The 12106-nt window shown below is 39.7% G+C and overlaps 2 protein-coding genes across 2 annotated transcripts in view; one reads left to right on the forward strand and one right to left on the reverse strand.

The window, feature by feature from the left end:
• Positions 1–12106, reverse strand: part of LMTK2 (lemur tyrosine kinase 2) — a 107622-nt gene that overhangs the window by 93791 nt on the left and 1725 nt on the right. The window lies entirely within an intron of this gene.
• On the forward strand, positions 2860–5512 carry LOC103615445 (parvalbumin, thymic CPV3). The gene is made up of 4 exons (XM_008633495.1): positions 2860–2924; positions 3290–3422; positions 3848–3957; positions 5487–5512. The coding sequence occupies exons 1-4, from the start codon at positions 2864–2866 to the stop codon at positions 5510–5512; spliced, it is 330 nt and encodes a 109-aa protein (XP_008631717.1). The 5' UTR covers positions 2860–2863.

The following is a 12106-nucleotide window of genomic DNA, read 5'->3' on the forward strand; positions in this document are numbered from 1 at the left end:
CCTGCTGAATACACACAAAACCAGCTCAGCACTCTGTGTGCCATGGCAGAGTGTATGAGGTAACCAGATGTTGTTCTTTGAACATTTGGTGCTTATATTTTAAATACAATGCCCAAATTAGTTGCAGACACATCCTGAGCTGCTTGAGCATTACATGCTCACCTCAATCTTGTCGTTTTCCTCTACTTCATTTCAATTCCCTCGTTCTCATTAGCTGCCAATAATTAGTGTCTTATGGCAAGTGAAACACAAACAAAGAGAGCAGTTCCATGAGTACTGTGTAGGAGCCAGCAGAAATAAGGGAAGTCTTCTATAAAGGAACATCTATGACACTGTCACAGAGCACTAAAAAAAGCCCTTTTCTCTAGAGACGTCTTGGCAGTAAAAAAAGAACCCTTCTGTTCAAACTCAGATAACTTGAGATAATCATAAAGGAGAAAATACAACAGTGTGTAAAAAGGTACCTAAGAGGTTGAAAGTTATTTCAGGGTGATTCTGGAGAAAGCACAGAATGAACTTAGCTCCCACTGACACTGCCTGACATCACAACATCATGGAAATCTCAGGCAGAAAGCAACACAAATAGGCAGTACTGAATAAAGAAGATAAATGGAAAGAGCACCAAAAGATTCAGCTTGTACAAATCAGCACTGTTAAATTTGTTTTAATCACACAATACTAATCTACAACTGCCCAGGGTTCTTAGGTGTAATAGGAAAATGTTCTTCCAGGTCACTATAACCAGTTTTCCCACTGGAAGCAATAGAAGGAGCATTTGTTTGTTCCTGGACAGCTGGTATTTGGGATCAAAGGTAAGTCTGATTATTTGTGATTTATTCCTTGGCATACAGAAGAGGTAGCAAAAAAGGTAAAAGTATCATTAAATTATGTCTGCTTTTTGTGTTACTTATACCTTGCATTTCTCTATCCAAATTAAAACAGTGCTATGGAATATTTGCTATGATTGACAGTTTTCTCACTGTCATTAAACCAAGTAGGAGTAAACCCACTGTAGTTCATTAACTTACATCAAGGCTTAGATATATTTATTATTCTGCTCCACAGTATAATTTGCAACCCTTGCTACTATAAAAATATTTCCTCTTTGCCATACCATGCCACTTCCATTCATTTAAAAATAAAACAATGCTCATGGATTAAGAGAACATTAGTTTAGCTACCACAATTGACTATTACACAATAAATACTAACCAAAATACACATGAGTTTTATTGGTCTTCATCCTAGAATTTTGCCCATATTAACCCCCTTAAAGATGGAAACAGATTTTTGTCTGAGAAGGAAAACCTCCTATCTGCTGTTACGAATTTTCTTAAGGTTTTTTGTTCCAAAAGTAATACTCCTGAAATATATAATAAACTCTGATTTACAATTAAAATTTCATTATTAATGAAATAGATTGTGAGAGTGTGTGTTATAAAATGTATTTAAAACTATTTCCACACTAACAATGTCTGATTCCTACAACCTACAGAATTTGCTACAACTAGTAAGCCTATTATTGATTTCATGTAATTCAAAACATTCAAAATGGATTATTAAGTAGGCCAACTGATTATACATCATCTTCCAAGGAATACTGACAACAAGATCATTTTATTCAGCTTTACCTAGTTCATAGTTTTCTGCCACTGAAGGCATTGGTTTCTGTTTCTGTAATTCAGGAAACGGTCAGGAAATACAAAATGAAGCTTACTGTAGAAAGACCACCCAAATTAGGAAATGCTTTCCTCTACCCTAGTGACAAGTTATCTTTGTCAGAATGACACATTGTCACCTCTGATCTTTCATCTCCTACCTCCCTTATACATTCCATTCCAAAGGATCAACAGACCCAGGGAGAACAAATTCATTTCTTTTCGTAAGGATTTGACTGCTGGAGTCACCTGCCAAAGAGTGACTTTCAGGTGCAGAGGTTACCTCTTAACACACTTGGAGGCTGAAAGGTGCTTCTGATGGCAGAGTTGTACTTAATTAAGCACTAGTGGATTTATTTTAAAAAACTCTTCTTTTTGTCCGTATTATCTTAGGATATAAATAGAAAGAAAACTTTAATTAGTTAAGGAAGAAATTTGAGCCAGGTCTCAATTCAAACATTTGATCCATGAAAGTGTAACCTAAGTAGTGGTTATTGTCACCTTTTGAATCCTTTATAAGACAGAGTGGCAAGCCAGAGCCAACATTACGTTTTTGCCTGGTATCTCCTCAACTATTTTTCCTTTACCTAGCTGAGAAAATTCAGAAGGTGAGCAGCTGACTTGAGATTAATTAAATAAAATTACTGTGCAGAGCTGCACCAGTAGTAAGTACAATAACCATTGTTCTAAGGTTTTTATTTTAATTGCTGGAATTACATATGGATGGACTTTATATAGATAAGTATCTGTTTTCTTTTTATTCTTTAGAGTTGTTGGGGGAGATAATAGAAGCAATTTTTCTTACTTTTCCTTTTCCAACTGCAGATATTGTTACTTGTATTGCCAGATTCCATGCATTCCAGTAAGACTGGAATTATTTATTAGATTAATGGTTACATAGAGTTTTAAAATGTGCTTTATTTATATAGGTTGTAGATAAATGACAAAATATTGATCGTTAACTCACAACACAGCTAATGTAACCCATCTCATTAAAAAGCATTATTTCTGCACTGCTATTTTGAAGGAAGTGATGTACTAAACCTTGTAATTTGTTAAGGAATAGCAGAGATGTTGGTTTGATCAGTGAGATTCATCTACTCTTGTTGATGTTATATATCTTCAAACCACGGAAAAACTCAATTTGTTGTAAGATGCATTTGCATTTCAAAACTCTGCAATATTCTATTTTGTGCAGGTTTAAAATGAGCCTTACAGACATTCTAAGCCCTTCTGACATCGCTGCTGCTCTGCGGGACTGCCAAGGTGAGAAAACAATTAAAACTCTCAAAATCTATTACTTTGTGCAACACCTGGCAAGTTTAACTCATTCCCAAAGAAATATTGAACAAGTGCATACTTGAAACAGACTTCTGTAATCTCTTTACTCAGCTGTCACAGTATGTTTGTTCATAACTGGTTTATATTGTCAATTTGGAGCATCCCCACATGATTTTGTGGGATGTTTAGGAGGCTATGGGGCAGTATGGCAAATTCATTCATTCTTTGACAGGCTTCACCTACTGGTCTTGTTTAGAACAATTAAAATGTAACAAAGTAGCATCCTCAGACCGTTTAGGAACAGTGAACACAGTGGTCTGGGGTTAATTTCTTTATTAATTTATTTTCAGCTCCAGATTCCTTTAGTCCCAAAAAATTCTTTCAGATCAGTGGGATGTCTAAAAAGAGTAGCAGCCAGCTCAAGGAGATCTTCCGGATTCTCGACAATGATCAAAGTGGCTTTATTGAGGAAGATGAGCTCAAGTAAGGATTTTGTTGACTACTTGGAGGCTATCAAAAAAATCAGCAGTTTTTCCATTCCAGAACTTTCAGTAAATGTGAACAAAATTTATGCTAAATGTTGATAAAACCTTCAGCAGGTTGTGAAATGTGTATTTAAATAGATAATCCCTACAGAGAGAAGCAAATTAATAATACCTGCCTTTTATGCTCAATATAGAAAAAAAGAGCTCCCTGGGGCTGGATTTTCATAGTGGACAGAATCAATTTAATCAGGTTTGCACCTACAAAGCGGAAATATATACAACTGAGATTTAGCTTGTCAAACAGTGTTTGAAGGACTTGGCTATTGTGGTAAATTATTTAGAGATAGCTATCTGTTTGATTACACAACAAGCATAAAAAATATTATGGCGTGAAAGTCTAAATCCAAGTTGCTTCCTTCCAAGGTATTTCCTTCAGAGGTTTGAGTGTGGAGCCAGAGTGTTAACCACCTCAGAAACCAAGACCTTTTTGGCAGCTGCAGATCATGATGGGGATGGTAAAATCGGGGCTGAAGGTATTACCTGCTTTAAATACAGAATGAGGCACCTCAGGATGTTTGTAGTGATGTGGGATTCTCTTTTATGTTGATGGTACATTTAATGTGCCCTCTGGTTTTACTGAAACCCTTGAGTAGCAACCTGTTTAAGGGTGGAAATGGTCCCTGATCTTACAGATTCATCTTTGCAATTTCCTTTTGCATGAGCAAGTAAAAAACCCTAAGGAACTTTCCTGTTGCCACTCACTCCCCTATTTCCAGTTGTTCTGAAAAGAACTGCCCCTCATGTCTCCTCCCACTTACTCTAACGTAAGGCAGCGCTGGCATCACTTGGAATACACAAATGTAAAATCAAGGACAAAAGAACCAGCTGCACACAGGAGAACAAACAGCTCACACATCAGCTCGTTTCCAGCAGCTACTGCCCCACAGAAATTCCACTGGGCACTGAAATCATTCTCAATACGTCCCTTGTAGTTCCATATTTGTTTTGCATGAGAAGAACAGAATGATCAAGTGACACTACCCCAGTATGAGATCCCACAACAGGATCTGTGCAGGGATGGATGCTGTCTATCTCCAGTGGCAGGTTAAGGACCAGACAGGAAGGAGCAGCAGTTTTAGGAAGCAGCACACTGCACTCACCACGTGGAAACACTGGTGTGGTATAATGGCTGCACAGTGCAGAAACCTCCTGATTTCCTAATTCCGTACTTCTGTGCTGTGCTTTGGAGACAAAGCACACACACAAAAGGCCTGCAGCTAATGGCAACTCGCCCCATGAGAGCAGCGAGCTGCCTGGACGAGCATGAAAGGGGCTTAGGGAACAGCATGCAGGGAATGTGCTGGCGTGCAGATTCCCCGGCTCACTGCACCAGCAGCACTGAACTCTTCTGCTTCTTTCTTTGGAAGGAATTAAACCCAGTTCCTTAGGAACTATGCCAGAATAAACATACATGATTTATGAAGCAATCTGTATATTAATATAGTCACTCAGGGATGGGACTGATCAGATACTCTAATTCATGGAAGCCAAACATTTAAAAGATCTTTAAAATAACAGTATCTTATTGCACAACTCAACACGCCAGGACCATACCACATAGAACTGCCCAGTGTTTTTAGCTTTAGCCTGTGCTCTAAATCAACACTTCTCAACGTCTGAAGCATTACAAACAGCTAATAAAACACACACACTCGCTTATCATTTTTTCACTTCAGCTATTACCTGCTTCTTACTTAAATTCCATATAAGCCACTCCGTTATTTTTGCCGAAGATCAGTATTATGCAGAGAGAAGGCCAAAACGACCCTGAATATTTAATTATTCCCTGTAAGTGTCATCAAAACACTGCTTTTCCGTGTGTTGTTTAGAAGAGGATGTTTAGGTGATGCCTCTTGTCCACACATTTCTTCTCTGGTTATCTATCAGATAACTGTTTTCTGTTCATTCCTATTCTAAATCTCTTGATAAGACACTAATCCTTTACTCCTAATCCTTTCATGTGAATATTTCTTTCATGTAAATATTCTCTTATCTTTCACAGAATTCCAGGAAATGGTGCAGGCTTAGGACCAAACAAGATAGAATTGGGATGAATCTGCACAAGACGCTCAAAAACCTTGAAAATTGGGAGTCCCTTATTTATCTTGTGAGGGTCTGTTATTTTTTCACTGACTTAGCAACATAATGGAACACTGATTACTGATTTTTTTCATTGTGTGGACTATTTACCATGTTCTAACCTCTACTTTAGCAGACACTTCCCTTAAAAATATCCAATAAAAAGTAATCATATACTGTAGCCTGTGTCTATTTTTTTGACTCCTATATTGAAACATGAGAATTCTTAAACCAAAAGTGTTAATCCCTCCAAGATCTTGAACTTATCAGATCCTCATATATGGAACATCTTTTGAAATTAGTGGGAGTTCTGTTTGGATTCAGCCTTCTGGATTAAGTTTAAATTCTCAGAACATTCAGATTTTCACCAAAGACTAGGAGCTCAGATACAGTTGTGAGATAGATGAGGGTAAAATCTCTCACTGACCTCCAAGTGAAAAGCAGTCATATATTTTTGCTTAAGAAGTGGGTTCTGCATGAGGTTGTTGCAGTTTCAAACCACTCTTTTACACCAGCTAATTAATAGATGAAGAAAGAGAAACCACATGCTTTCCTGCACAAAGAATTAAAAGGAAAGCCTATGAGGACTTGATGTTTCAGACAACTGTGAGGTTTTAAGAAGCAGAGGGGAAGCAAGATATCTTCTTGGTGGTATTTTCTCATTTTCTCAACAGGGAGGACTGAAAGTGTGGAGGAAGAATTTGTAAAAATGCATGTTGAGAAAGCTCCAACGTACTCTCCCTGGTGGGCTGGACTGACCTGTTAAAAATGTCCTTCACATCCATCTCTGGGGATGATGAAGAAACGTCTTTTTATGAGCAAACTATTCACTCATTAGAAAAGGAGATATTCAGATGCTCTGATGGAGTATTTATACCTTCACTTACTTTCTCAACATCAGCAAGTTGCAGGGCACACACATGCAGCTTGCAGAGGCACCACAACACGACAGAAGCCCTTAAGCAAAGTGAACAGTTCAGTCACTGCAGTTCCAGTGCATTTCTTCCTTTGCTGCATATGACTACATTCAAAATTAACTGCATTTCTTCCTTACCAAAAGTCTCTATGAATACTGGTAATTGTGCATAAAAACACCAAACCCAGAACAGAACTGTTTATGAGATAACCAGCTACTCCTGGGCAAGAGATTAACAAGTCTGAATGGACTTGAGAAAAGGACCATGCATCTTTCAGAGCACCAGAGTCACAGAGTCCATAGAGTTAATGCTTCCATATGCTGAGCCTTTGCTCTCTCCCAGCCTGTTAACGAAACAGTACTTGAAAAATTTCTGTTGGTTAAAACATCCTCATCATCACAGCAAAAGCAGTTAAATTAAATTCTCCTGTACTCATTGTGAAGCAAATTTCACGCAGTTCCATCCTCCGAGACACCCTAGACACCTTAACCCAAACAAATTCCATAATGATTCCTCCCTGATTTCTTCTCTGTGCTCTCTGCAGCTACCTACTCTTTTGGGAGCCAAGCAATGGCAAGCCAGACTAGAAACATCAACTGCCTTTTAAAAAAACACATACATAGCAATCCACAATTCTTAACAGTTGACAATTGAAAACAGAATCTTTGTATCATTTCGAGATGTTTTCAAGCAGATTAATTTGGTATACAAGTTGTTTGTAAGCTGGTAGACTCAATACATGCGAGAATTTAATATGGCCATCACACTTTTCCTTTTATTGTGAAGAAATAATACAAACTGATAAAAAATGAACACTGAATTTTGATATTACTTTTTAATGTTGTGAAATATGCTCACCTGGCATAAATCTCTAGAGTATCAGTGACTTAAACAGAGATATTCAGATTTACACAAGCTGAGGGTCTGACCCATGGCCATTCTCAGAGCATAAGATGGATGTCACAGGATAATCACAAGAAATAAAGTGTGTTCTTGGCAATGAAATCAGTCTGATGACAGAAGGGTCTTGGAGTAGTTCACATGTAGGTAACAAACAAACTGCTCTGCATTTCACTGACAATTAAGTGTCCTGACCTTGACTAATCATGTTACATCAGGCAGGCAAATGCCTGTAATATAAAGAATTTTCCAGGTGCTGTTGCACTCTGAACTCTAGCTCCTCTCAGTGTCAGCCTTTGCACTGTGCCCTCAACAAAGAAACCCAGAGGCAAAGCACAAATTTTGTTATTCTCCACTGAGACGCAACAGGATGCTGGAGCAGGCCACCAAGCAGAAAAAAATACACTTGCTCCACTCAAGATATTCTGAGGTCTCTCAAACATCCAAAGTATTGCAGTTAAAGAGTCTTTCCATGCTTTCCATCAGGAAAAAAGGTACCTTAAAAACCCCAGTAGTACAGCACCTACCCCAGCAGATTTAAGTAACAGAAAACTTGCTGACTTGTAGGAAGAAACACTTAAAACATCACTTCACCAGGATCCTTGAAACATTAAATCATACTTTTGAATACTCTTGTGAAACATGTGATAGTCATAACTCAAACTGGATTTATTCACTGACAAAGATACTTGTCTGCTCCCTAGCATAAACCAACACATCATTGCTAAAGCTCCTAGAGACATGGCATGTAGAATTCCCAGTGCTTCAGGCAGGCCCCTGTAATTGAGAAAGCTCCTGGGCAGGGTTTTATTGACTGATAAGGAAGGAACAACTAAATATACTGACCATATTTAACCCGCATTTAACACATGGATATGGGTGCTCACTATAAGTACATATTTAATTAATAGGGTGGAAATAATAATTAATCTACTGCATTCACCACAATTTGACATGAAAGGCAGCAGTCAGAAATCACCCATCACTGGCAGTCCTGCTTACAGATTGCAATAGAAGTTGCAAGTGGTTATCAGAATTGCCACTTGTACATTGCATAACACAATTATTCACTAGACACAACTACTATAAAGATACATTATAGAAAATACCAGAATACTTATGATTCCCTTAAAATACAGGTCTCAGAAATGCTATTCCATGTTCAGGTCATGTACCCCCTAATACCTTGTGCCAGTCTACCCTGTCTGTGAACAGTTAAAATTAAAATATAAAAAAACCCTGTAGCCTTATTCAACCTCTAAGCAGAAAAATTCCATGCCTTAAATATGTCAAACTGTGGCATCATTCTTAATGTAATTTTCATTTCTTGCAGTGCTCAGAATGGAAATAATTAACATATTAATATAATCCATCTTCAGAGCTGAAATTCTTTTAACTGCCTAGCCCCTTCCTCATCTTCTCTTACCAGCTTTTCTTCAGACCCAGGCTAGCAACATTAAACAAAAAACCCATTTCAGTACTTCAAGTTTTGCATGAAAGCAGTTTTTCAGTTGCTACTCAGTAACTTTGTATTCTTAATCATAACCCAAGCTAGTGTAAAGTTACTGCCTTCCTTTATGAAATCTCTGGTCCTGCAAAGCAAATGCATCCATTATTAAACCATTACTCACCACGACACTCACAGTGCTGCTCACATTCCCTGACATCACACACAACAGAAGAAGTCTGGGGGATGTGAGGGCTGTCTTAGCAGGAGCCCAGCTCCAGCTGCACTGTTGTGTTTTCCCACACAGCTCCACAGGCCTCTTGCAGTGTTAACAAAGCGTGCAGACCAGGGATACACAGCCTTTGTGCTTTTTGCTGGATCACAGCATTGTTTTGTAATTTATTTGCTAAACTAATCCCAAACTGCTGAGTCTACACATTTGTTAACACATTTAGACCACATTCTGTCAATGGAACAGCTATTTGAGCTGTCAGCTGTATTTATTTAAAGCTGTCAGCTCTAACACCCAGAGTGATTTATGGTATACCTTTTTGTGAAGTCTGCTACTGCACAGCTGACAGAAGTGCTCAAAATAGTATCCAGAAATAGGCTCAACAAACCAAAACATATGTCTACACAATACTATATCTTACTTCTATGTATTTTTAAACATAAATTGGAAAGCACTCATAAAGTTGTTAATTGTTTGTCCCTTGATGCAGGGGTTGTCCTGCAAATTCCCAATGTACTTATGCAGCAGTTTAATTTTACATAATCATGGGCTGGGAATCACATTTCAAACTCGGGGTGATCTGATGCCACTTTGCAAATGTCAAGGTGTGGTGTTACTGCACATACAATTAAGAAGATGGGATGAAATTGGAACCACAATCGAAGTTTCTTCATGCCCTGTTAATGTGTACATTAGAAATGTAATAATTTAATTGAATCTGTTATCACTTGCTCGTTGTAGATTCTCGCAAATACTTCCACCCAAAGCAATGTTGATGAGGTTGCATTGAGCAGAATTATGTTAGCAATCACTACACATACATTAATTCCCTTCCTAGGGAAAGTTGGACACAGAAACCCCTTCCTCAGCAATCCCCATTTACAGTGAGTACCCAGTGTCCAACTCTATGTACCTCCACAATATATCCCTTGCACCAGTGTTTGTATTGCAGCAGTAAACAGGCACCCCAGTCACAGCCCAGGATCTCCATCTTACTAAGTCCTGAACAAACACACATCTAAACATTTCAACCAACACAAACAAAAATCTACAGTCCCTGCTGTTTTATGACTTCTTTGGTAAGAAATTATTTAACTTGACTATCAATACTATCAATTTTAAGAATTCCCCTGTTTTGCTTTAAGTGAGTAGTATAAGCAAATGAACTTCCCCTCTGGCCTGATCACCACCTCACCCCTGCCTGCAGTGGAGCACAAGCAAGGAGTGGAACTGGGCTCCTTTTGTTTGATGTATTCAATCCTGACTGGATCTTCCCAGAAATTGTCTCAAGTGTGCTGCAGCCTTCACATGGACAGATCACAGTGAAAGGCCTGTTCTGCACACACTGTTGATTTTTAACTCAGAGCTGTAGGGTAGCAAACAAGAATTACTGTATGTGGATACCTCACCTTGACACATTTGGCCTGATCCTTCCTCAGACCCTGCTCAGGGAAAGGCTGCGGAGCTCAGCACAGCAGGGCCTTCCCTCGTCCTGTTTTGCTGGCAAGGGGAAGGAGTCACCTTCTGCTGTGACCTCTCTGAAAACACCATGAAATGATAAAGAAGATTCTCTCTGCAGCTTTGGAAACATTTCCTACAGCTGTCCGAGAACTGGCTAGCACTGTCTGGAAATGCTCTGTCTGTGGTGTGGCTCAGCCTGTTGTGTCACTCCTGCCTGTCCAGGCCACACAGGAGGAGCTGCTCACTCTTGAGAGGTTTGGGTTAAACGCCACCTGTGTGGGCAGGAAAGGTGACACCCAAGGTAGTGGTGATCTCTGCACCCATGGAAAGGAGCCTGCACACATCCACATGAACTCACATATCCAAACTCGGTGCTGAGCCAGCCCGGAGTACCTCAGCATGGCCAGGGGAGGTGAGCCAGAACTTCTATTTCACGCCTCCTCTCCCTCACAAGGCACCAGCCTCCTCCAGGCCAGGCACTGGGAGGGTTTGCAGCCACGGCACAAGGCAGTAGGGATGGGATGGAGATGACTCCAGCAGGATTTGCAGCCACGGCACAAGGCAGTAGGGATGGGATGGAGATGACTCCAGCAGGATTTGCAGCCACGGCACAAGGCAGGAGGGATGGGATGGAGCTGACTCCAGCAGCCCAGGGGGAAACAGCGGTCATCCCTCTCTGGCTTACACCGCTCAGTTTTTGAGTACACACATTAAATATTAAATTGCTGCAGTCTTACAGCATCTCTATTCCACACAGTGCTGCTACTGCACTGGATTGGATTCTCAAGGAATACACCAGCTGCTGAGGCTGAGGACTATCTGGAATGATGCTACTGGCAATGAAAGTAAATATAAACTCAGTGTGATGATAGGAACTGAAATAATAACAAAAGGGAAAAAAAATTTGAAAAACTCAAGAAATACTGTTTTTTTTCATATTTAATTTGGCACAACTTTAACAGAGTTTGCCAGTACATTCTTCTAAATTACTTGGTGGGATGAGATATTCAATGATATCTTTTATACCTTACCCAAGTGTTTATTTAAGCAATTACGTAACCTTAGTTTATTCAGATGCCTAAACTTCACACTCCTATGGAGAAGAAAAGTGATACATCTCTTACCGTGTAGCCATTTTTACTTCTATTTTAGCTCACACTGAATTTTATTAAAATGGGAATTGAAAAGTAATAGAAAAGCTTATTTTATCAGTTTAATGCCACTATCTTAAATGTGCCAGGCAGAAAATGGAAAAATAATCAGAATAGACATAATATATCTATGTATGGTGAAAGGATTACCTGCACTAAGTGATGCTGCATGCCAATTCCTTCAACATACTCAAACTTCATCTCATCTTTCAAATCTCGGATTCTACCTCCAAAAATAACGCGTTTCTACTTTTTCCAGCTGACAGGCAGCTCTGAACGATCCAGAGGGGAGTGAAGCACTCGTACTTTTGCGCTTCGAACAGGGGTCCAACGGCCCGGGCACCGCGCCACACCCCGGCCCACCGCCCGGAGCTCCCCGCCTGCGAGGGACTGCCGGGCGGGGCTGGCCCGGCACGGCCTCTGGCCGGGGGGACA

This window comes from Corvus brachyrhynchos, unplaced genomic scaffold (genome assembly GCF_000691975.1).
Source record: "Corvus brachyrhynchos isolate BGI_N302 unplaced genomic scaffold, ASM69197v1 scaffold5, whole genome shotgun sequence".
NCBI lineage: Eukaryota > Metazoa > Chordata > Aves > Passeriformes > Corvidae > Corvus > Corvus brachyrhynchos.